General features: G+C 52.0%; 2 protein-coding genes across 5 annotated transcripts in view; both read right to left on the bottom strand.

The window, feature by feature from the left end:
• LOC130380141 (regulator of G-protein signaling 12-like) overlaps nucleotides 1–7688 on the bottom strand; it is a 28007-nt gene extending 20319 nt beyond the window's left edge. Inside the window, exons 1-4 of the mRNA XM_056587323.1 lie at nucleotides 7583–7688; nucleotides 5108–6482; nucleotides 4571–4804; nucleotides 2537–3550 (exon numbers count right to left, since the gene is read on the bottom strand). Of these exons, the coding sequence (XP_056443298.1) occupies nucleotides 2537–3550; nucleotides 4571–4804; nucleotides 5108–6226 (2367 nt within the window). The 5' untranslated portion in view covers nucleotides 6227–6482; nucleotides 7583–7688. The remainder of the gene's footprint in view (nucleotides 1–2536; nucleotides 3551–4570; nucleotides 4805–5107; nucleotides 6483–7582) is intronic.
• A 3251-nt stretch (nucleotides 7689–10939) lies between these two features.
• Nucleotides 10940–26057, bottom strand: part of htt (huntingtin) — a 50435-nt gene continuing 35317 nt past the window's right edge. The window contains exons 49-64 of one of the 4 annotated variants that reach the window (XM_056587039.1): nucleotides 25411–25595; nucleotides 24598–24724; nucleotides 23966–24069; nucleotides 23227–23381; nucleotides 22561–22700; nucleotides 22143–22225; nucleotides 21898–22028; nucleotides 20948–21080; nucleotides 19837–19992; nucleotides 19278–19468; nucleotides 18615–18729; nucleotides 17576–17789; nucleotides 15770–15878; nucleotides 14502–14664; nucleotides 11423–11583; nucleotides 10940–11181 (exon numbers count right to left, since the gene is read on the bottom strand). In XM_056587039.1, the coding sequence (XP_056443014.1) occupies nucleotides 10968–11181; nucleotides 11423–11583; nucleotides 14502–14664; nucleotides 15770–15878; nucleotides 17576–17789; nucleotides 18615–18729; nucleotides 19278–19468; nucleotides 19837–19992; nucleotides 20948–21080; nucleotides 21898–22028; nucleotides 22143–22225; nucleotides 22561–22700; nucleotides 23227–23381; nucleotides 23966–24069; nucleotides 24598–24724; nucleotides 25411–25595 (2381 nt within the window). In that variant the 3' untranslated portion in view covers nucleotides 10940–10967. Of the gene's footprint in view, nucleotides 11182–11422; nucleotides 11584–14501; nucleotides 14665–15769; nucleotides 15984–17575; nucleotides 17790–18614; nucleotides 18730–19277; nucleotides 19469–19836; nucleotides 19993–20947; nucleotides 21081–21897; nucleotides 22029–22142; nucleotides 22229–22560; nucleotides 22701–23226; nucleotides 23382–23965; nucleotides 24070–24597; nucleotides 24725–25410; nucleotides 25596–26057 lie in introns of all 4 variants that reach the window. The other 3 variants (XM_056587037.1, XM_056587038.1, XM_056587036.1) reach the window with 3 other exon arrangements.

Consider the following 26057-nt stretch of genomic DNA (forward strand, 5'->3'; position numbering starts at 1 on the left):
TTATGGAATGCCTTTCACCCAATCAAATGATTGGCTAGGAACCAGATGGATAAAGACTTTAGTATCCTGGGTGTGGCTGCACCATAGTTTACGTTTACATTTAGGGCATTTAGCTGACGCTTTAATCCAAAGCGACTGACAAATCCTCCCACTCCTAATGGTGCGCCTAGAGATAAGAGTCTAGCGGTAGTGCTGACTCAAACATCTGATTCAAATCAAACTTTAGTTTACAGTTGGATTTCCTAACCTCTCTCGGTCTGCTCCCTATTGGAGCCCCGATTTGTTTACAACACGAGTCACCGACGGCAGGACTCTGAGTAGAGCAACACCGCCCCCTCGTGGCCAAGAGTAGGAAGGACAGTTACAAACAACGCTACTGTCATAAACACAACTCTAGTTAATGGACAATGATTCGAGCCTCTAAGTACATAATGCCAAAAATACAAAATAATAAAAAATACAGAATACCACAAAACTTGAACGAATCTGAAGATAAATGTAAAAGAATACAATCAGATGATCCAATATGTGTAGTTGTGCTCCACCCAATTCAAACTGAAGGTGTAGCTCTGTGCCCTTCCTACAGCTCCACCTCCCCCAACGCTGCATCTCTAGTGTCGAGAACAAAAGATGTTTACTAAATTTTAAATCCAGCTTCCTGTCACCGTCCCCGCTCAGACACACACTTCCTGGGATTCTCTTCTGGGTTCCGGCCGCCCTGAGAGAAGGTCTCCAGGAAGTGGCCGTCGGTCGGGCACACAATCTAAAGGAGGAGGAGCCTCCTTTAGCCCCACCCCCTGCCCTAGCCTGACCCTCCCACCCCCTGGACTGCTGTGCATTGGTTCAGCATCTGCCATAGCACACCGCTGTCTGCTGTCCAACAGCCATGATATGGACTGCATTTACACAGCGCTTTTCTAACCAGTGGCCTCTCAAAGCGCTTCAAAACATTGCCTAACATTCACCCGTTCATGCACACATCCACACACCGACGGCAGTCAGCCACGATAGGCGACACCCAGCACTTCAGGAGCAGTCGGGGTGAGGCGTCTTGCTCGGGGAAGGGAGCCGGGGTTCAAACTAGCAAACCTTCTGGTTACCAGCCAACGTTGGTAACCAATGCAACACAAAGTCGCATCATGGTCGCTATCTCACTTGTACGCTATGACACAAACATTGACAGACTTAATACTGATTCAAATTATAAATCTGTCGAGGACCCTTAATGCTGGACTCTTGGCAACTCGATGCTGTGACGATGACGTCATTTTGTCCTCTTGTTTGTGTTGGACCCGTCCACAACTACAACTCATGCGTTTCAAACGTCGTTGTTGTGAAAAACAACTTCTGATCATTTCAATGCGTTGAGATGTCCTCAAGATTCATGAGAAAAAAAATGAGATACCTGTGATTCAAGACGAATAGGCCAACCTTGAGTGATATGTTGATTGTAATAAAGGGCCAAACGAGCGATCCCCAAACAGCCCTGCTAACACAGGTGTTGAGCTGAGGGGAGCCTCATCTTGAGAGGGCAGGGTGGACCTATCACAGGCAGCAGGTGGCCCGCAGGCAGCAGCAGATGTCTACCTGGTGAATAATGGATGTTTGATACTGGAGGAGTGGGGATAAATTACCCATCAATCTGCTGGGTGGGGCGACGGCCGAGAAAATACTGATAAAGAACGGAGTACACACACGCTGAGAAGATCAAACACACACACACACACGTCACACACACAAACGCACACACACACTGCAACCCCTCCCACTCCAGCCCTCCACGCTAATGCCTGAACACATACACGCACACACATATATAGATAAAAACTGAAACATAGCCGTCGTACTCTAAGACACTCACAAAGAGCGAGCGTGCAGAGACAGAGGACTGTATAAACTAGTACCAGGCCTTGTAGAGACCAGCACCCAGTCCTCTATAAACCAGGACCCGGTCTTGTATAAACTAGGACCTGGTCCTCTGTAAACCAAGTCCTGGACTCGGACCAGTATAAACTGGTACCCGGGCCGAAGAGGCAGAGGAGTAGAGTGACGAGGGGCCGAGGGAGGAACGCATGCATTTACAGCCTCCATAAATGCCATGTTGCGCACACACACACACGCACAAATGCAAACACACACATACCCAAACGCACACGCACACACACTGAAAGGAGAGTAATTTTCCAGAGAGACGGTGGATGGGGGATGGAGGGGGGGGGGGGGTGGTTGAGGGGGAGCAGAGACGTCTGCCAACTGTTAGTGTGTTCTCATCTCCAGGTCAGTTTTAACACAAGCCTCCCATAAGACCAGCAGGTGTAGACTCTGGAGGGGGGGGGGGGGGGGGGGCTCGCTCTAGTGAACACTCTAATAGAGCGGCTTTACCGCGACGCTGGGCACCAGACACACACTGGACACACACAACGGAGTTCGGATTCTCCTGAACAAGACGAACACGCCGCCAAACAATGAGAGGCGTCCTATATCACTTTTGATAAGAGTGACATATTTTACGTCACTTTTTTTTGGTCGATCTTACCTTTTTCTCCTCTGTCTTGGCGCTCCCGCGTTTCCTCTCCCTGCCTCCCCCGGGCCGGTCCCTCTCCCTCTCCCTCTCCCTGTCTCTCCCCTTGTCTCTCTCCCGGTCCCTCTCCCCGGCCCCAAACAGCCTCCTGGCCCACTCATCCTTGTGCGCGGCAGCCCGGGCGCTGGGGGCCTGGGGGGGGGTCCGCTGGCTCCCGGCAGCGGGGGTCAGCGGCGGCGGCGGCGGCGGGGGCGGCAGGTGGTCCCCGGGGGCCAGCGGGGCCCGGTAGCGGTCGGCGGGGATCTTGCTCATGGGGGGGGGCAGCGTGCTGCAGTTGGCCGAGGACCAGCCGTCCGTGGACTCGGCGTAGGACTCCTGATCGCTGCCGGCGCCCGCCTGCAGGTGCTGCTGCCTCCAGTCCCGCAGCACGTGAACTGGCAGCCAGCGCTGCTGCTGCTGCTCCAGCCCTCCCCCGGCCCCGCCCCCGGCCCCGCCCCCTCTCTTGTCCCCGCCCCTCTTGGCTGTGGGATAGTGGTGTGGGGGTGGCACCGCGCGGGGGAGAGGGTGGTGGAGGTCGGCCAGGTGCTGCGGCTCGTGGTGGCGGTAGTGTCCGTTCCTCAGGGCGGGCGGGGGCGGCGGCGGAGGTGGGGGCGGGGGTAGGGGGTGGGCCTGGCCGGAGCTCCAGGCGGCCTGGTGGGGGGGCGGCGGCGGCGGCGGCGGGCTGTCCCAGTGGTGGCTGGCGGGGCCCCCCAGGTCCACCAGCAGCACCCGGTTGCTCTTCTCCTCGGCCAGGAAGTTGCCGATGCCGCTGTCGCTGTTGCTGCTGGTGCTGTGGTTCTGCTGCGCGTCGTGGTCGGGGTCGTGGAAGGCCCGCGCCCGCACCCCCTCGATGCTCTCGCCCATGTCCCGGTACAGCACCGACACGAACTGCAGCAGGGGCTGGGAGGTGGGCGGGAACTCCAGGCAGCCCCCCGTGTCCGGGTCGGGGGTGCAGTCGAAGCCGAACCTCCGGGCCACCCCCGAGTGGGCCTGCGGCGGAGTCAATGAAGTGGTTCATCATCACTTCACAGTGAAGGTACGACATTAACCATTAACTGACTTTAGGTTATAGGGGGCGGCTTGGGGCTCAGGAGGGAGAGCGGGTTGGCTGGTAACCAGACGGTTGCTAGTTCAAGGGAGACATCGACCCCTGAGCAAGACACCTCCTGACCAGCTGGCTGTCGCCCTGCGTGGCTGACTCCGCCGTCGGTGTGTGAATGTGTGCATGAACGGCTGAATGTGAGGCGATATTGTTATGCCGTTTAAGAGGCCACTTGTTAGAGGAGTGCGGTATAACTGCAGTCTGTTTACCATTTAATGCAGTAATAAGCATTACTATATAACATTAGCATAGGGGAGAAGGATAAAGGTTTACCATAACCGTAGTAAGTAAACATTAATAGCTTAGTTCAAATGAACATAATTAGTAAATGATAACTAGATTATAACTTATTACAGTAAATCAATTGTTAGTTAGGTAAAGAAAAAGTATCCATTGTTAATGAATGCATCCTTATTGTAAACTATTACCGGTTCATTACTTTAAAGCCTCTTGGCTTGTTTGGATTTCGTAAAATAAGTTATTAAGTGTTGTCTCTGTGAATCCAATTGTAAATGGTAAATGTACTGCGTTTACACCGCACTTCTCTAACCAGTGTCCACTCGAAGCGCTTTACAATATTGCCCAACATTCACCCATTCGTGCACACATTCACCCACCGACGGCGGAGTCAGACACGCAGGGGCGACAGCCAGCTGGTCAGGAGCAGTCAGGGTGAGGCGTCTCGCTCAGGGACACCTCGACACTCAGCTAGGAGGAGCCGGGGATCGAACCAGCGACCTTCAGGCTACCAGCCGACCCGCTCTACCCCCTGAGCCACACGCCGCCCTTATCATCTTAGGAAGGCTCGACTGCCCACCACCTGTGGAGGGGGTCAATCACGACTCCCTCCACAGGCGGGGTGCGTAGGGGTCGACGCCAACGCCCGTCCCACGCAGCTGCCGACGTACCTGGTGGTGGCAGAGGTCGGGGTCCACGATGAACACGTGGCAGGAGGTCCGCAGCCCCCCGTCGTCCTGGTGGCCGTAGCGGGGGTCCCCCTCGTCGTCGGTGGCCTGCATGGTGACCAGCCCGAAGAAGCGGCGGTCGTCGGGACAGCAGGCGCTGAACGCCAGCTTCTCGGCGGGGTAGGTGGCGAGCACCTGGCCCCGGTCGTTGCACAGGCGCACGCTGTCGTGCATCACCTGCGGAAGGGACCAATCAGAAGTCAGGAAACCATCATCAGTATTGTAAATGGTAAACGGACTGCATTTATACGGCGCCCTTCTAACCAGTGGCCACTCTACGTGCTTTACAATATCGCCTAACATTCACCCATTCATGCACACATTCACACACCGACGGCGGTGTCAATCATTGAAGGCGACAGCCAGCTCGTCAGGAGCAGTCGGGGTGAGGTGCCTTGCTCAGGGACACCCTGACAAACAGGGATCAAACCAGCAACCCTCCGGTTACCAGCCAAAAGAGAGGCATGGAGGCCGGCCTACCTTCATCAGGACCAGCGAGTGGATCTTCTGCTCGGCCCGCAGACGCCTCATGCTGCCCCGGATGGCCTGGATGCTGTCACTCTCCAGGCTGGCCCCGGTGGAGGCCAGCTCGATGGAGCCCAGGTAGCCCACCATCATGCCCACGTTGAGGATGTCCTCGCCGGCCTCCAGCCCCAGGTCGGCCCCCCTCTCCTCCTCCTCCTCCTCCTCCTCCACCTCCACGTCGCGCTGCTCGCGGTCCTGGAGGCTGAGGTGGTGGAAGTCCGGGTCCAGGAACACCGAGTCCTCGTTCAGGAACCTCACCATCTCCTCCTCCGACAGCAGGTTGGGGTTGCTACGGGAACGGGAGGTCTTCCGGTACGACGGGTACTCGGGCTCCGAGGGCCGGCGGGGCTTGGACGCGGCGGCGGCGGCGGCGGCGGCGGCCGGCGGCGAGGTCACGGCCGCGCGCTCCTTGTCCGAGCTGCTGGACGAGTGGCTGGAGTTCTCGAAGATCATGTTGAAGATGCCCCCGGACTGCAGCTCCGCCACCACCCGCTCCGCCCGGTTGATGCCCAGCTGCTTGGGGTCCATCTTGGGCTTGTACCAGCCGCCGCCGCCGCCGCCGTGGGGCCCCTGCCCCGGCTTCCCATTGTTATTAGCTCCGCCCCCGGGGTGACGGTCGTACTCGTCGTCGCTCGAACCCGAGTCCAGGTACGCGGCGGGCGGCTGTGGGGTGCGGTTAGCGGCGGCGCGCTGGTGGTGGTGGTGGTGGTGCCGCCTGTGGCGCTCGCCCTCCGCGATCACCAGCCTCAGGACGCCGGTGCATCGGCCAATCAGCTTCACCACGTCCTCGTGCGACGCCTTGGACACGTTGATGTCGTTGACGTCCAGGATGTGGTCGCCCGACCGCAGGCCCACGTACTCGGCCGGGCTGCCCTTCAGGATGCAGCTGAGCAGGCAGGGGCCCTGGCCCGACAGGGTGAACCCGTACCCCGCCCTGCCGCGGGCCACCTCCACCGCCCGGACCCGCCCCCCCGCCGGAAGGGGGGCGGGGCCCGGGCCCAGGGGCTGGGAGAGGCTGAGGCCACTCCCACCGGCCGCACGCCGTTTGGATAAGGTCTCCGTTTGCCAGAACATAGTTTCTCGAAGAAGTCCGCCGTCGTTGTCGTGAGTTCCAGAGAGCGGGCGGTGTTGATGTTCACACAGCGCGTGCAGAGCGCGCCGGCGAGGCCGCGGCGGTCATCGTGTTCTGTCGTGAGACGCGCGTTGGAAACTTGGAGCGGTGGATCTGAATGTCACACCTGAGTGCAGCCATGGCATCAGTTCTGAGGAGGTTCTGCCAGAGCTTCCATCATCACCGTGCGAATCCCTGACATCTTATGAGCCCGGACACCTGCAGAGAAACAAAGAAGATCACGTTTAGAAAAGATCCCCTCTCCTCTACCTATCTCTCCTCTTTCACAACGTCCTATTATTACCTTTATAGCAGGACAATACATCAAAACATTCAGAAATATAACACCTTTAAGAACAAGAATAGCCTACAATATGGATGGCTGAGATCTTCCCGTTTATTGGGTGCAATGAAAGCAGCACTGCACTGTGAATTAGAGGAGATATGAGGAGACATGAGACCACACCTGAGGCGGGTCCGGAGGAGATATTAACCACAAGGTCAACTTTAGGTTGAATCCCGAATAGTCTGCTTCTAGAAGCTAAAATGATTAAGATGCTTAAGAAGTTATTACACTTTGCATCAGTGTCAGTATTGTCGGTGAAATGGCAACTGCTGCTCTCGGGGTTCATTAAATATAATTTATAAACGCATATCTCAACATCCGCTCAGCAACGTGAGACCCTTATTACTAGTCCACTAGTTACAACGTGTAATACATTTAAAACGTCTTATTTTGTGTCTGATTGTGTTTAAATGGTAGTGTTTCAGCTCTTTCCCATTACAAACCATTTTACCGTTACTTTGGTATTAAAGTTTACGAAAGTTTCGGACGGAGCAGCCACCCGTGCTGAGCGCTCGGTCCCGCCCCTTTCTCCAGGAACGCTGGAATGTCAGCACGTAACCGTGACAACGGTAATGTACACAGACCCCTAGCGTCCGGCCATTGGCTCTCCCATGGTGTCAGTCACACGGTGAAACCCCTCCCGCCGAAGACGTTGACAAAAAAGTTTGATTGAGAAATCACGAGTAAACTTTACGGCGCCGTTAACTCACCCCACAGGTGGCTAAACTCGAACTTTAAACACTAATATAACTCATATAATAATAATAAACTAATAAAGTAGCTCATATATATACTTTAGTCCCGCATAAGCACGCACGACTCCACGGGTTACGCTCTATAGAGAGGAACAGCTGGCTAACGGTAACGAGCGCTCAGGCCGATGAGAAGAAAGGCGCCGCCGCCGCGCGCCCCTTGATGTCTCGGCGGCGTGCGGTAACGAGTTGACTCAGCGTGAGCCCTGAGAGTCGCCTACCTGTCCGTGTCCGAAAAGGATGCGCAGACAGTCTCCATAGTCCGGTCGCGAGGGTCGGCGAGGTGTGCTCAGGAGCGGCGGGTAAACAAAAGAAAAGCCCGCACCATCTGGCCGAGGGAGGAGGGGACCGAAGGAGGAGGAGGTGAAGGTGGGCTCAGAGGAGGAGGAGGAGGTGTGCTTAGAGGAGGAGGAGGAGAAGGAGGTGCAGAGGAGGTCGGGGTATCAAGATGGTCAGGGTATAAATATGCTGTATCCAATGTGAGGTCATGTCTACTTTAGTTTCTCCCCATAAGCCAATGACTCGGAGTAGGAACATCACTTTAAACTGCGCCTAATAACTGAAAGTCATCGGGGGAAGAGTGCATCTTCTTAAGGGCCTTAATGAGACTTTTATCAACCAAGTTAGACTGATTCTTATTTTATTAAATATCATTTTTCAAAGGGTCAAACACAACGTATGTAGTGCCATCGGAACACATTGGTGGAACTTGAGTTCTGATTCTACCCACTAGCTGTTATTAAGCAGCATGTAGTCCAGTTGTCTGTCCCATCTTGTCTGTAAGTGTAGGGTAACAGAGTGTATGCTTAAGGGGCCATATGGCAGCTGCCCGCTAATCCTATTAATAGGGTTTAATGATGGAGTCACGGCTCTTAATGAAGTGTTGAACAAACAAGGAGGCCGACACACCAACATTTGCATAACATTAGCAACCTACGGCTGAATGTACATAAGCAGATGTCTGGGTGGATGGAAAGAAGTAGATGGTATACAAGTGAGGCCTTAATTTCATTATGTACCATTACGTTATTGAATCACAACCAGTTAAAATAGACAGCAATCCAAGCATTCTAAAACTGTCTGGACATTTACTATCCTTTGTGCCCACAGCCAGCAGACTACACAACATCTATTGTGACTCTTTCTCTCTCCCAACACACACACACGTTTATTTATTTATATCTACATCTGGCTCTTTTTTCATATGCAATGTTATCTATCTAGCCATCCATCTTATAGTTTAGATGATGTCCCCAATTGAATCACTAACTTCCGTGCTTAAAAATAAACACATTTCTATCACACCAATGCCATTCAATAGCTTACCATTTTTAAAGTGAGACACACGAACTAACAAGCATAGAGGATGATTTATTTATTATTTGAATACATCGTCTTATTACCATGATCAAAGTCAATCGGTCGCATCAATGTCACGTCATAATGTGTGAAGCACAGAAACTAATCTTCATGTAAAGTCGTGTTTTCCCCCCCAACCCCAACCCCTTCCCCAAAGTAATCAAGTTTTAACGAATGAGAAACCAGTTCTGTATACTAATTCTTCTCTGTAGCACAAATCGTATTTCATAAAACTAAATAAAATAAAGCTTTAGTCAAAAAGAAAAACTATCGAAAAGGTAGACAAACGTGTCCTTTTTTCTTTGTGATTATACTTCGCTAAAACTCCTCACCTGTTGATTTGTCTAAAGCTGTAGTCGGTCACAAAAGAGCGAGTTGCATCCGTTCCACGGTCCACCATTGCAACCATCGCCCTGAGAAACCACTACAACCACCAGTGGACCGAGACAACACATCAACCACTGTGACAACGTAGTCTGCATGCGTCTGCAAGCGCCACTGTACAAGTTGGGATGTACATCTATACACACACACACACACACTCACACACGCTTCGTAAACGGAGTCTATGGTGAAGGTTTCTAGGCAGCTCACAAACCAGTGATAATGGAAGAAGCAAGTATAACCGTCGTCGTAAGTGCAATCCCCGGTCTTCTGTCGGTCGTTCGATTCGGCCCGGGAGCATGACAGTGATGCATCGTGTTACCTTACCGTCTAGTCGTAGTTGGTACATCTATAGACAGTACAAGTGGGTCATGCAACATGGCTTTTTATATTACTTTACAATCATGTGTGTGTGTCACTTTACAATTAACGTGGAATCTTTTTTGTACATGGCATAAGAAGGTACTCCATTAAAAAGATGACACACGTTTCCATTCTTATCACAACAATAACATTGAAATCTTAAATCCTGAGAATTAAAAAAAATCATAAACACAACCGATGGGCGGGTCAGACACTAACGCACGTCGGCTCCGACGAGACTTTGATGCAACAAAACACGAGCAAAAGTCCATGTGTTCTGCCTCAGGGAGGGGGTTTGTGGTCCTGGCCCCCAGAACTATTTTAGGCCTTGGCCAGAACTAAAAATGTAGTTTGCGTGTGTACAACTCTTCTAACCTTCCTCTAGATGTCAGTCTAAAACCCAGCGCCCAGACACCACAATCATCCTTGGGCCATCTTTAAGGGACATGGAATCTGTAATCCTAAACGATAATCGGAACATAATATGGCTATAGGTGATCATTGACTTTAAAGTATACATAAAACCTCTGTCTTACAAAGTGTCTCTCTGAGCTCGTTCATGTTGGGAGTCAGAGTGAGGGCGCACAACATACAAATATACAACCTCAACCATAGATAATAATAACAAGCCGATCACATTTCACAGCAGGCATCTCCCTGCTTTGCATCTCATGTATTCGCTTCCTCTAGCAAAGCACACACAAAAATAGACATTTCGGCACTTTAAATATCGTAATTACTCAGAATGAATCTATGTTTCGACTTAACTCGATGCAATGAATAAGGACGTCCTCACAGGAAAATATACAAATCCAGTTTGTTATATAATTAATATGCTCGGTCGATTTCACCGCGGGAACGTGACGTGTTATGTTGCGGATCTATAGCAATGTCGTAGTGGACATCACAGTTAAAGGAACCCGGGTCAGTGCATTTCATAGATCAGCAAGCGACGTGTTCCCAGTCTCAACACAAACTGACCTGCTGCTTCAAATCTCAGCTAACCACACAGGAAGTCAGAGCGTACCGTCTAACCCCGGGAATCTCTAGTGCACGCCTGGGCCGGTGGTCGACTCATCGCTACAGTGTCTGACGTCAGCACGGTGCCTTAGATACGCTGATTAGTGTGCGGGGAGTCATGGCGCGAGGCTCTGGGGCGGGGAGAGAGGGAGGAAGGAGAGGGGAACTAATTCAACATTCTCATCTTGACCAGAGGGAGGTGGAGTCTCTCTTCATCAGGGAGGTGTACGGGGATGTGATCTGTTCTCTTCCATCGGTCCTCCCCCCTCCCTCCTCCTCCTCTCCTCCTCCCTCCCATCCCTCCCGTCCCATCAAAGGGAGGCTGCGTCTACTTCAGTGAGGTGTTCACATGTGACCAGTCTCTCTACCTTCATTCCCCCTCCTCCCTCTCCCTCCCTCCCTCTCCCCTACCCTCCCTCCCTCCCTCCTCCCTCAGAGGGAGGTGTTGTCTCCTCCTCCTCCCCCTCTCCTCCTCCCCCCTCAGAGGGAGGTGTCATGGTGGATGGACTGCAGGCACCCCAGCAGCTGGTGGTAGGAGGTGCCCGGGGAGGCCACGGTCTCGAACACCGACTGGAAGGCGCGTCGGTCCAGCTCCTCGTCGATCTGGTGCCGGTAGAAGTCCATGGCCACCAGGCAGAAGAGGTTCACATCCACCACCTCGCTGCTGCCCATCCTGCTGATCACGTGGGGCAGTCTGGGAGAGCCGGGGGGTCAAGGACCACACACCAGGTGGAGGTGAGACACACACCACACACAGGTGGACGTACACATACACACAAATATATCCATACAGACCTACACACACACACACACACACACACACACACACACACACACACACACACACACACACACACACACACACACACACACACACACACACACACACACACACACACACACACACACACACACACACGGCGCTTGGAGGATACAGGGCGGAGATCCACTGGGAGGTGGAGGCCGACACGAAGAAGCAGGAGAGGCTCCACATCGCCATGGCGACGGGGGAGCGCTGGGTGAAGTTGGAGAGTGACAGCAGCACCCAGTCGCGCACCATGGAGGACTGCCCCGTGGCGTGGAGCGTCTGGAACACCTGGGGGGGGGGGGGGGGGGGGGGGGGGGGAGAACGTAACGTCGCCATTTCAGAGTTCCTGGGTCGTGTTCAAATGTTCCCGCTTCCAGGGTGTAGAAGTTAGCGAGGTCCAGAATACTTTATTTTATTACACGTTAGTGCTTTGACTTTGGCCCAAAAATCATATTCAAAGTTTGTTTGTTTATTAATATTAATATTCAAATATTTATTAATAATATTTTGATCATTAAATGCCTTCAGTAAGATGTGGATTGGGCGTTCGCGAGGTTAGTTTACCGGCGTTGCTATGGTTACCGGTCGTTTCTAATAAATCGCTGTCTAATCAATACTTCATTCACTGCCCCTTCCGTGGTCATTACAATATTATGAATAGACTGCGTCGGGTTCTCCGACGTCTCTCCCTCTTGGCCTGCCCATAACAGGTTCCAATATTAAGGGCTGCCTAATACTACTTTGAATTTTGATTTATTTTTTGATATTCTAATTATATTCGAATGACGAGGTTCGGAGTCAAAGCCCTATTACACGTCTCTTCTCAATGCTGTGGAACTCGCCGTTCACTTGCATGGGCCCTTCACAACTTCCAGCGGTGTATCATTTTTTGATAAATCACCGTTGCTAAGCATATAATGACCGCTGTCAAGGAAAGTGGATTTTTTTGGCCGACTTTCGTATTACTGGTAACAAATGAATTATTGAAAGACACATATGTGAGGTTATTTTTTCGTTTTGGCAAGTATTCATTATCTATAATTAAATAGATACAGCAGGACTTGTTGGAAAAAATACTTGCATTCAAATATTATATTTTGTGTGTGTGTGTAATGTCAACATATTAAAATCCTGATTCTAAAGTGATATAGCACAGATTTGTATTTTAAAAAAGATATGATCAAAAAACGAATAAATCCCATTTTTTATATATAATTTAAAAAAGGACTAATAATAATAATAATTTAGGAAAAGTTACCGTGACCTCATAGCTGGCTACGGCTAGGCCTGCTTCTGGAATGCTTCTTTTTAATAACGTAAACACGTATTTTCACTACATTCTTGTATTCATGAGTATTTGGGATTATTATGTAAGCATTTACAATGGTGTTTGTTCTCTGAGAAGAGCCACTCCCATAATGAGAAGAGCCACTCCCATAATGACGAGAGCCACTCCCATAATGAGGAGAGCCACTCCCATAATGAGAAGAGCGACTCCCATAATGAGGAGGGCCACGCCCATAATGAGGAGGGCCACGCCCATAATGAGAAGAGCCACTCCCATAATGAGGAGAGCCACTCCCATAATGAGGAGAGCCACTCCCATAATGAGAAGAGCCACTCCCATAATGACGAGAGCCACTCCCATAATGACGAGAGCCACTCCCATAATGACGAGAGCCACTCCCATAATGACGAGAGCCACTCCCATAATGACGAGAGCCACTCCCATAATGAGGAGAGCCACTCCCATAATGACGAGAGCCACTCCCATAATGAGAAGAGCGACTCCCATAATGAGGAGGGCCACTCCCATAATGAGGAGGGCCACTCCCATAATGAGGAGGGCCACTCCCATAATGAGGAGAGCCACTCCCATATTGAGGAGAGCCACGCACATAATGAGGAGAGCCACGCCCATAATGAGGAGAGCCACTCCCATATTGAGGAGAGCCACGCCCATAATGAGGAGAGCCACGCCCATAATGAGAAGAGCCACTCCCATAATGAGGAGGGCCACTCCCATAATGAGGGACACGCCCATAATGAGGAGAGCCACGCCCATAATGAGGAGAGCCACTCCCATATTGAGGAGAGCCACTCCCATATTGAGGAGAGCCACTCCCATATTGAGGAGAGCCACTCCCATATTGAGGAGAGCCACTCCCATATTGAGGAGAGCCACTCCCATATTGAGGAGAGCCACGCCCATAATGAGGAGAGCCACGCCCATAATGAGGAGAGCCACTCCCATATTGAGGAGAGCCACTCCCATAATGAGGAGAGCCACGCCCATATGAGGAGACCCAGGCCCATTATGAGACCCAGGCCCATAATGAGGAGAGCCACGCCCATATGAGGAGATCCAGGCCCATTATGAGACCCAGGCCCAGTGTCTTGATTGTTTTCAAATTCGGGAGACTTGCTGCCATCTCTCCTCTCCCAGGCTGGTTGGCGTGACAACCCCACAACAAATAAAAACACCAACACAGCAACTGTTACCCAGGATCATTGATATGCTTGGCAGTGTTCGTTAGGGAGATAACGAGACAGTTTACTGCCTCAACAAACCTCATTAATTTAAATCTGTTTCAAAATAGCAAACACAATCTCAATTAGAAGAACGACTACAGGGGATTTCGAGGTCAGTCATTGCTGGCTAAAAAGTCACACTTCATATACAAGGAACAAATAAATAGCGAGAGACACAACCCGTCTGTCTGCGTGCATGCGTTCGTGTCTGTGTGTGTGTGTGTGTCTGTTAGTGTCTAGGTGTGTGTGTGTGTGTGTATACCTGTGTGTGTCTGTGTGTATGTTGTGTGTGTATACCTGTGTGTGTCTGTGTCTGTGTGTGTGTCTGTTAGTGTCTAGGTGTGTGTGTGTGTGTGTGTGTGTATACCTGTGTGTCTGTGTGTATGTTGTGTGTGTATACCTGTGTGTGTGTGTGTCTGTTAGTGTCTAGGTGTGTCTGTTTGTATGTTGTGTGTGTATACTTGTGTGTGTGTGTGTGTGTATATTGTGTGTATACCTGTGTGTCTGTTATTGTCTAGGTGTGTCTGTTTGTATGTTTTGTGTGTATACGTGTGTGTGTCTGTGTGTATATTGTGTGTGTATACCTGTGTGTCTGTTATTGTCTAGGTGTGTCTGTTTGTATGTTGTGTGTGTATACGTGTGTGTGTCTGTGTGTATGCTGTGTGGACTCTGACCTTGAAGACGACAGTAGCCATGAACTGGGGGTACGGCTGCTGGTTGGACAGGAACTCCCCGATGACCTTGTTCATGATGTCCTGCGGCGGGAAGAAGTCGTCCAGGAACTGGGGCAGGATCCGGGCCACCACGCGCGCCTCGCTGGGAAGGCCCTTACGGATCCTGGGGAGCGGCGTTCCCGAGTGGGAGCGGAGGGAAGGGAATGAGACCAGGGCTGAACGATTAATCGAGTCAAACCGACATCGCACTGAAACACGATGCGATGTGCAAATCGCAAAGGCTGCGATTTCTTTTAGTGTTACCGTTATTGACTGAGGATCAGTAAGATTTGTATTTATTTTAATTGTACAATTCAATCGTTAACTAAAGATGTCATAATATCAATTCATGCATCAATTCACCTCAACACAATGGCCTGGCCTAAAGGAAATAGCAGTTCATATGTTAACTGCTTCCAACGTTGTGTTGGTCATACGTACAATAATGTATTGCTTTCTCAGTGAATAATACAATACTAAATCGCGATCGCAATATTGGTCGAAATAATCACAATTAGATTATTTCCCCAAATAGTTCAGCCCTAAATGAGACGGAGCCGAAGAACGGTAGAATGAGTCGAGACAGAGCAGAGGCCTTGAGCCAATCAGACGATAGCTGAGAGGAGCTCAACCCATGCAAGGACCCCTACATTAATGACCCGTTTCTTACCCCCATACCCCCCCACCCCTCTTAAGTACTTATTGTGTGCTGGACGCCCTGGCACTTAAAAATAGCCGTGTCATCGTATCCTAGCTATCTTTGCTGCATTCCACCAATTCCTCTAGTTTGGTATGTAGACTCAAGACTAACTTGTTCAGCGTTTACCTAGACTCTGCATAGCCACCCCCCCTCACCCCCTCACCCCCTCCCACCCCACTCTTACGCACTTAATGTATGTTGTACGTTCTTGCACTTAAATAGTACTTAGCATTGTGTAGCGGTTTATCCTAGCTATCTTTGTTGCATGCAGGGAATTGATTAACCTAAGGAACCAAGAGCCAAGCACTAACCATCGCTAGGTTAACCCATTACTTGTATACAACACAGACAGCTAGGATAAGATGCTAATCAACGCTAAGTACTATTTTCAAGTGCCAGGACGTACAACGCACAATAAGAGTGTACGACGGGGGGGAAGGAGGCGACGCAGAGTCCATGTGAACCACAGTCCTGAGTCTGTGTGACAACAGTGTTGCTACACCTACGAGGGGGCGTGTCTCTCTCTCACCTGTCGAAGAGCACGGAGACCCTCTCCATGGCGACGATGACCGACTCGCTGTCGGGGGCCTGGGGGTCGGGGTGGGCGGGGCGTCCGGCGGGGCTGGCCTTCTCCTTGCCTGAGGAGAAACCCACAGGACCCGCTGTGACGCCCACAGCCTCCGCAACCGCAGAGCCCACCTGACCTCTAACCCCTGTCACCTCTGACCCCGACGCAATCACGGCTAGGAGGACGACAGGGTGTGGTAGGGGGGGGGGGGGGGGATGGGGGGGGGGCATGGGCAGGGGGAGGGGCCAGTGCGACCGGTCGAGAGGGGGGGGGGGGGGGTTTGAAGTGAGGGAAGGGGGGAGGTTGATGTAACAAGATTAATTTCAGGAGGCTGGTACCGTCATTTTTGGGTTAAGTCAATCTCGGGGGTTCAGTCAATCTCGGGGTTCAGTCAATCTCAGGGGAGCACCTCAGGTCACGATGGTGGTTGAAATCCTTAATCCTTTATCTATTATCCTAAAGGGCTGATTATGGTTCCTCTTCGACTCAACGCAAGGACCGCGCAGACGCTTCGACGCAGGCGTGTACCACGTCACGTCCGTGAACATCCTTGCATTGCGTCGACGTGGAACCATAGTCAGTCCCCTTCTCTTTTAAAGACAATTAGCATAACTGAAAGAGTGCTTGTAAGGATTTCAAACACAACGTTCACCGGGCTGATTATACAGAGAGAGAGTGTATATATAGTATAGAGAGTTGAGGCGGAGGACAGCTTAACAGAAGGGGATGGAGAAAAGGATTCCATTAGCATGGGAGTGCTACTAGTTAGCTCCAGCTAGTTAGCTACAGCTAAGGGCGGACAGCAGGTTAGCACGTTAGACAAGCTACTAGCTCATGCTGACTGTTATTAGAGTTAGTGAGGGTGACTTAAAGTTAGAGGTAGGTTAAAAGAAGCTATCTAGATACACACAAGCGCACACACACATACATTCATTAAGGTTAGGCCAAGTAGTGTTTGAATAAGAATGGTGGCATCCATTGTTAATGGAAATAGTTTGGTTTAAATACAGCAGGCAGGTGTAGGATGAAAGCAGGTTCCCAGTATTAGACCGGATTTAAACCAGTACTACACTAGTATTAGACCAGTATTAACGAGGCACATTGCAGGATTGTTCCTGGATGTGGGCCCGTTCAAATAAAAAGTTATTTGCAGACATCAAATCCTGCAACACCTGGGAAGGAATCTGTATTTTATCAATTCCCCTTAAAGGAGAGTTAGGGGGAAACTTACGATCCACTCAGTTCATGACGAACCCCTCGGTCCGTTATGATCAATACATTTTATACATTCTTTAAGGTTATCTTTTCACAGATCCACAGATCGGCTGTGCACAGACTTTCACACCAATGTGTGTGTGTACACCTATAAAGTACTTTATTAGTTTCATCATGCCATCGATGTTGGAATACCGTACCGCACGGTCTGGCATGGATGGGGTTAGCTCGGGTTAGTTAGATTGGGTTAGCTAGCTAGCTCGGGTAAGCTAGCCCGGGTAAGCTAGCCCGGGTTAGTAAGCTAGCTCGGGTCAGCTAGCTCGGGTCAGCTAGCCGGGGTTAGTTAGCTCGGGTAAGCTAGCTCAGGTTAGCTAGCCGACAGGAGCTAGCTAACCCGAGTTGCTCGGGTGCTGTGCGTGCAGGGCGGTTCGCTAAGCTACAGCGGCGGCGGTGGTACACTAAGCTACAGCCGCGGTTCACTACGCTATGCTATGGCGGCGGCGGCGGTACGCTAAGCTACGTTAAGCTACGGCGGCGGAGGCGGGGTCTTACCGGTGTACATGCAGGTGAGCATGAGGCCCAGGGCGGCCATGGCGCGGTGGGGCGAGGGCATGTTGACGCGGTCCACGCTGAGCTTCACCAGCGCCTCGCCGTCCACGCGCGACAGCTGCTCCGACAGCAGCAGGCGCTCCAGGCCGCGCAGCACGCAGTGGTAGATGACCGAGGGCGTGCAGTCCTCGGAGGCCGACACCATCACCCCGCACATCTGGAGGGCAGGGGGGTCACAGTGATGACGGAGGGACGTGGAGGCACAGAACAACTTAAACGAATGACGGGAATGGTAAATGGACCGCAGTTATCCAGCGCTTTTCTAACCAGTGGCCACTCGAAGCGCTTTACAATACCGCCTTACATTCACACATTCATTCACACACCGACGTTGGAGTCAGACACGCCGGGCGACAGCCAGCTGGTCAGGAGCAGTCAGGGTGAGGCGTCTCGCTCAGGGACACCTCGACACTCAAGGAGGAGCCGGGGATCGAACCAGCAACCCTCCAGTTACCAGCCAACCCGCTCTGCCTCCCGAGAGCGGGAGGGATGAGAGAGGCAGAGTGAGAGATGAAGAGTGAGAGATGCAGAGTGAGAGATGAAGAGTGAGAGATGAAGAGTGAGAGATGCAGAGTGAGAGATGCAGAGTGAGAGATGAAGAGTGAGAGATGAAGAGTGAGAGATGAAGAGTGAGAGATGAAGAGTGAGAGATGGAGAGTGAGAGATGGAGAGTGAGAGATGAAGAGTGAGAGATGAAGAGTGAGAGATGGAGAGTGAGAGATGAAGAGTGAGAGATGGAGAGTGAGAGATGCAGAGTGAGAGATGCGGAGTGAGAGATGAAGAGTGAGAGATGAAGAGTGAGAGATGCAGAGTGAGAGATGAAGAGTGAGAGATGCAGAATGAGAGATGCGGAGTGAACGATGCCGAGTGAGCGATGCAGAGAGTGAGCGGTGAAGAGTGAGCGATGGAGAGTGTGTGATTGAGAGTGAGCAATGGAGAGTGAGTGGTGGAGAGTGAGCGATAAAGAGTGAGCGAGGCTCACCTGGATGACTCCGGCGGAGAACTCGGCCCCCACGTCCAGGGGGTAGTTCTCCATCATGTAGAACGCCACCGCGCACATCACCAGCACGTGCTGCTGGTTGTGGAGGTTCACGCAGCTGGAGAGGACACACACACACACACACACACACACACACACACACACACAGGGTCAACACAGAGCAGAACACAGGAGAGGACCGGGAGACATCTAGTGGCCACTGGCGGTACTGTACCACAGTTCAAATTGCCTGATTAAAGGATAGAATCTGGCCCAACATTAACCCAGCAGGGGGTGTCAGACAGGGACCTTGATTACATGTGAATTCTGGACCACTGGACTAATCCAGATTACCCATGATGACGATAGGTTTGGTGTTTGGATCAGAAATTAGGGAAACCGTTGGAAACTCTAACTAGGATTTAGATTCTGTTGGTTTTTTGAATGTAGCTTCAGCAAAGCTGTAATCTGATTGGCGACAACTCCACATGAATACCATGGCAACGCAGAGGTTGAGAACCCGTGTGCCCCCCCCCCTCCACTCACTGGGCGATCCCCCCTCCCCCCCACTCACTAGGCGATGCCCCGCCCCCCCCCCACTACCTGGTCGATGCCCCCCCCCCCCCCCCCCCCACTCACTGGGCGATGCCCCCCCCCCCCACTCACTGGGCGATAGCGCGCAGGTTGGACAGCAGGTACTCGGAGACGACGGGGATGAGCGTCTTGGCCGTGTCGTCCAGCAGGTCGCACTCCAGGACGTACAGCACCCCGTGGAGCGCCCCCACCCTGCTGGGCAGGTGGGTGCTGCGCAGGGTGGTCTCCAGCAGCCGGCACACCGGCTCCGCGATGGCCTTGTCCTGGGGGGGGGGGGTGGATGGAGATGTTTAGAAATGACCTGCACAGTGTGCCTACAAACACCTTGCCTCTCGTACCGAGGAACGCCCCTGTTGGGAGCGTGGGGGTCCTCTCTCACCATGCTCAGCCGTATCTCTCCCTCTCCCCCTCCCCCCTCCCTCCCCCTCCCTCTCACCAGGCCCAGCTCTCTCCCCCCCCTCCCTCTCTCTTTCCCCCCCTCCCTCCCACCAGGCCCAGCTCTCTCCCCCCCTCCCCCCTCCCCCTCCCTCTCTCACCAGGCCCAGCTCCCTCTCCCTCTCACCATGCCCAACAGTCTCTCTCCCACTCTCTCTCCCCCCCTCCCCCCTCTCTCCCCCTCCCTCCCTCTCACCATGCCCAGCACGGCCGCGGCCTTGCAGATGGCGGGCACCAGGTACTGGTTGAGGATCTCGTCCTCCATGGGGTGAAGCTTCTGCAGCTCCATCAGGGTGGAGAACATCATGTCGAACTGGTTCCTCTCCGTGAACAGGTCCGACACCGCCAGCAGCTACAGGAGGGGGAGGAGGAGGAGGAGGAGGAGGAGACGAAGAAAGAGTAGGAGGAGGAGGAGGAGGAGGTAGGAGGATTAGGAGGAGGAGGAGACGAAGAAAGAGAAGGAGGGGACGAAGAAAGAGAAGGACGAGGAGGAGGAGACGAATAAAGAGAAGGATTAGGAGGAGGAGGAGGAGGAGGAGGAGGAAGAAAGAGAAGGATGAGGAGGAGGAGGAGACGAAGAAAGAGAAGGAGGAGGAGGAGAAAGAGGAGGAGGAAGAGGAGGAGGAGACGAAGAAAGAGAAGGAGGAGGAGGAGAAAGAGGAGGAGGAAGAGGAGGAGGAGACGAAGAAAGAGAAGAAGGAGGAGGAGAAAGAGGAGGAGGAAGAGGAGGAAGAGGAGGAGGAAGAGGAGGAGGAGAAGAGGGATGAAGAGGTAGCGGAACAGGAAGAAGGATGAGGAGAAGGAGGAGACGAAGAGGGAGAAGGATGAGGAAGAGGAGGAAGAGGACAAGGAGAAGAAGGTTGAATAGGAGGTTAATAAGGAGGAAGAGGAGGAGCAGGAGGAAGGGGAAGAAGAGGAGGAGAAAAAGGTGAGACACAGAGGAAGACAACAGAAACCACAAGCATGCGATGGTAAAGAGTCTTGAGTCCTCGTAGTGGCGGATTACGATAGTAAAGGTTTGCATTTACACAGCGCTTTTCTCACCACTGGGCAATCGCTTTACAACACTGCCTGCCTCACATTCACCCATTCATGGACACATTCACACACCGACGGCGGTGGCAGCCACACAAGGCGCCAGCCAGCTGGTGAGGAGCAGTCAGGGTGAGGCGTCTCGCTCAGGGACACCTCCACACTCAGCTAGGAGGAGCCGGGGATCGAACCAGCAACCTTCCGGTTTCTAGTCGACCCGCTCTACCTCCTGAGCCACATGTCGCCCGGTAGTGAGGGGGGGGGGTGTTTCTCACCGATCGGACCACCTCACTGATCAGCACCACGGGGGTCCGCCTGGTGTTGGGGGTCCCGGGGATGAGCCACTGGCTGTAGAGGTCCAGGAGGAACTGGGAGCAGGAGTGGATGTCCACCCCGGCCCGGTGCTTCCTGGGAGAGGAACCACAGCAGCAGAGAGGGGTTCAGACTAGGACGGACATCCTGGAGGGTCTACCATTAGGTATGAGATAGGGCTGCACCATAGTGGGACATTTTGTCTTTCTGTGGTACGTATTGTGATATGACAACATCCCACGCCCAGCGATACGAATATTGCACATGCATGCATCGTGATTTTGATATGAAAAAGATCAATCTTGCTGCCCAGGTATGAGCCCAGTCATTTCATCTTGTATATAATACTGAAAACTCTGAATGCATGTTAATCCAGCCTTATGATTCTCTGTTCACTTCATGTTGACATGTTGGGAAAGCTAATGAACAAATGACAGTGATGCTACAGGACAGGAGATTAAACCTGGTCATAGGTTTCAGAGAGTCAAATTAAAGACTTTTTAATACCACCTTGAATGAAATTGAAGACCTTAAACACACAATGGTGGGGGGGATCCCGCTGTATTACAACCCCAGCATAGCATGTGGGTCACTCAATCAGACTCATTCACCTACCCATTGTCGCAGACTAGCTAGCAAGCACACAGATAATCGTTTATATATGCAGCTAGCAAGAAAGAAGCCTCTCAAAATAAATACGGTAGTCCTGCCCCGACCTTGTGTCACAGTATTTAAGACCAGCATATGACATTTGTAACGAATTTAAGACTTTTCAAGGCTTTAAATTTAGAAACATGAATTTAAGACTTTTTGAGGATGCGCGGACACCCTGAACAAGACAACATTTGATTGCTGTTGTGCTGTAGGTCTGTGTGTGTGTGTGCGCGTGTATGCGTGTCTGTGTGTGTCTGACCTGGAGTTGATGGGAGAGGTTGGTGGGGAGGAGGGTGCTGGGGTGTCCGTCTCATCCTCTTCATCCTCACCCCACTCTTCCTCCCTCAGGGGTGTAATGTTGTTGCCGAGCCAGACCGAATGGATCGACACCTGACGGAGGGGGACGGAGGTAAGACAACTCCCCAACACCTCATAGTACACCAAGAAGAGGACGGATGGTCTATCCCAAAGGGTGGCTGTATACAGCGTGGGGGGGGGGGGTACCTGTCCTAGTTTGTAGTCCATGTTGCCCATCTCTCTCTCCGTGTTGATCTGCAGCAGCAGCTTCTCGTGGCTGATCAGAGTCCCTGCTTAAACAAACCAACAACACCGACAGAGTCACATCACAGTGCACACACACATGCACGTACCGCAGCACAGGATCTGCATGGCAGTGAGGGGTGGCGCGTGTGTGTGTTTGTTTGTACGGTTGTTTGCGTGTGTGTTTGTACGGTTGTTTGCGTGTGCGTTTGTACGGTTGTTTGCGTGTGCGTTTGTACGGTTGTTTGCGTGTGCGTGCGTTTGTACTGGTGTGTGTGTGTGTGTGTGTGTGTGTGTGTGTGTGTGTGTGTGTGTGTGTGTGTGTGTGTGTGTGTGTGTGTGTGTGTGTGTGTGTGTGTGTGTGTGTGTGTGTGTGCGTTACCGGCGGAGGCGGCTGACAGCGAGGGCACAGGGTCCCAGGCGTGGTAGGGGTGGTGCGTGTGGACGTTGTCCCTCTTGGACACCAGCGCCTGGATCTCCCGCTCCACTTCCCCCCGGATCACCGCCAACTTCCTGCCAAATCTGGAGCCCAGCAGGAGGGGTTGTTAATCACTCGTAATTAAAACCAAGATGGCTCATTTGAAATAAGAAATGACACCCATGTGACCAAACTGATCAACGTTCATAACTGCTGAGAATCTTAATGAGCTTCTGCCAATTAGTATTTTACGGAATAGGCCACATGTAATTATTTAAAAAATGTCAGAGTTTAAATTCAGAATGTTGAGATTAAAGTCTGAGTTCTGAGATTTTAAATTGGAACCAAGTCAGATTTCAATCAGAATTCAGAGATTAATGTCTGAATGCTGAGACCAAAATCAGAATTCTGATATTATTTATGAATTCTTAGAATTCAAATTTAAATTAAAAAAAATCTTTTATAGCACAAAAAATAATAAAATGTGTCCCTAATCCTCTTCTGTAGTATCTAGCCGACCAGAGGCTCAGTGTGTTCTGCGGGGGTGCGGCGGGCCCTAGTGGCCAGCGGGGGTCCTTGGGGGCCCTGCGGCGGGCCCTAGTGGCCAGCGGGGGTCCTTGGGGGTCCTACCGCGTGTCCAGGGCCTTCAGGCTCTTGTTGCGGGGCTGCTGCTCCAGGCAGCTGACGGCCGGGTTGCCGGCGGCGGGCAGCGTCATGGCGCTCAGAACCAGGCTGGTGATGGCCTGCACCGCCAGCACGTTGAGCTGGGTCCGCTCCAGGTCCTCCTACCGGGGGGGGGGGGGCACCCAGGGGAGAGGAGACAGAGCAGGAGGAGGAGGAGGAGGAGAGGGAGAAGTGCAATGCTTTAATAGGAGTTGGAGATTCAGTGATATCTGCAAGACTGCATGTGCTTCTTGTACTCAAGCTGTGTGTGTGTGTGTGTGACTGTCTGTGTTTGTAGGTGTGTGTGTGTGTGTGAGTGAGTATGAGTGTGAATGTATGAGTGTAGTTGTGTGTAGTTGTGCGACTGTGGGTGAGTTTGTTTTTGTGTGCGACTGTGAGTGGGTGTGAGCGTGTTTTTTATCTTGTGTGAGTGTGAGTAAGGGAGTGAGTGTGTGTGAATGAGTGAAAGTGTGAGTGTGTGTGAATGAGTTAAAGTGTGAGTGTGTGTGAATGAGTTAAAGTGTGAGTGTGTGTGAATGAGTGAAAGTGGGGGTGTGTGTGCGCGTGCGTGCACGCGTGCATGCACGCGTGCGTGCGTGACTGACTGTGTGGGCATGCGTGCAAGGGTATGATTGAAGAAGTGAGTTAACGAGTGAGTGAGTGAATTTCTCAGTGAGTGAGTGTCTCAGCGAGTGAGTGAATGTACCTCCTGCTGCACCTCCTCCTCCTGGTCCATGGTGATTGGTTGGGTGACCAGCACCCCCAGCAGGGTGGCCCAGGTCTCCTCGAACTGGGTCCTGCTGCTCCAGCCTACACACACACACACACACACACACACACACACACACACACACACACACACACACACACACACACACACACACACACACACACACACACACACACACACACAGTCATCAGGACTGTAGGATCCAATTCCTTCGTTTTCCTTTAGTTGTGGTTGTCAGTATTGTGCGTGCTTGTGTTTGTTTGGTTGATTGATGTGTGTGCTGTGTGTGCTCCCCTCGCCGTGGGGGGGGGGGGGGGGGGCTGGAAAAGCAGACAGTCTGTAGACCTTGTATGTCATGCCCCGTCTTATGATTTCCTTTTTGAACGATAATCTTTACATTTTGAATATTTGTTGAAATGAGCTCTGCTTCGCAAATAAAGAAAGATACTTTATTTTGAATCTCATCTTGACATTCAGGTTTTTTCAAGCTTCTACTCTAGCCTATACCATCAGCCCAAGAGGGATCCACACCAGGAACAACAATGGACACCGTGCGTCACCACGAGGACTGCGTATTACTACGTTACGCTACGCTACGCGGTGTTTACCCAGGGTGTTGATGCGGTACAGGAACTCCCTGAAGACGTCCTTCTCCTGCAGGAAGTCCAGGGGGATCTCCGGCAGCGTGGTGCCGAACTCGCCCCCGGGGCGCGGAGACCAGCCCAGCTTCCACACCTGAGGAGACCCAGTCAGAGGAGCACACGCGCATTAACACTGTAACCGGTGTCATGGTGCTTCAGTGACCTTAGAGGACGGGTAGACGGCCCCGCCGTCCTCACATTGACCCCATTATAGAAAGTCTACAAATATTTGGAAAAGTTCCAAATATTAAAAAAATGTGAACGGAAGGGGCGCGATTCCAAGCTAATACGAACATTTTAAAAGTGGAATGGGGTCTCTAGGTGAAAACTTGTGGAAGGACACGGGTCCCAAAGTTTGTAGAGAATAAGAAAGAAAGAAAGAAAGAAAGAAAGAAAGAAAGAAAGAAAGAAAGAAAGAAAGAAAGAAAGAAAGAAAGAAAGAAAGAAACTTAAGCAGTACAATAGTTGAGCGCTGCTTGCAGCACTTGCCTCTTATAAAGGAGTAGACTCCTTCTCTGTTCCTAGTGTAGAGCTTAACTAACTGCAGCACCTGGTCACGGTGGGCCCACACACGTTAGAGACAGACGGACACACACTAACCAGCGGGGGGTACAGGGGTACAGACAGACAGACAGACAGACACTCACCAGTGGGGGGTACAGACAGACAGACAAACAAAAGAGAGACAGACACAGACAGGCAGACACTCACCAGCGGGGGGTACACAGACAGACAGACAGACAGACAGACAGACAGACAGACAGACAGACAGACACTCACCAGCGGGGGCACGCGGGTGTAGCTGTTGACCAGCGGCAGCCGGGACAGACTGATGATGATGTTCCTCAGGGTGGGCGTGAAGAAGGCGGGGATGGCCGTGTTCCTATGGTGACCGAGAGCGAAGACGCTCTGAAGGCCCTCCACCAGCTCCGCCATGATCTCACACGCCTGCTGCTGGCACACGTCTGAACGGAAACACAAACGCCGTTAAAACAACGGTGAATGGACTGCATTTATTCAGCGCTTTGGCCACTCAAAGCGCTTTACAACACTGCCTCACATTCACCCATTCATCCACACATTCACACCCCGACGGCGGTGTCAGCCCCGCAGGGCGACAGCCAGCTGGTCAGGAGCAGTCAGGGTGAGGCGTCTCGCTCAGGGACACCTCGACACTCGCACTCACACACCGCGGATCAAACTAGCAACCTTCCCGTTACCAGCCAACCCGCTCTACCCCCTGAGCCACATGCCGCCCCGACAGAGAGAAACAGTATGAGGAGATACAGGCAGTATGAGAGGAGAGACAGGCAGTCGCACGCGTGTGTGTGCAGAAATACAAAACAACGTCCGTGGCACTTCCTAAAACCATTCACAGCACACCGCTCCATCAGTCTCGTATGGATTCCTGTAGAGCGGCGAGGGTT

This window comes from Gadus chalcogrammus, chromosome 3 (genome assembly GCF_026213295.1).
Source record: "Gadus chalcogrammus isolate NIFS_2021 chromosome 3, NIFS_Gcha_1.0, whole genome shotgun sequence".
In the NCBI taxonomy this organism is placed as follows: domain Eukaryota; kingdom Metazoa; phylum Chordata; class Actinopteri; order Gadiformes; family Gadidae; genus Gadus; species Gadus chalcogrammus.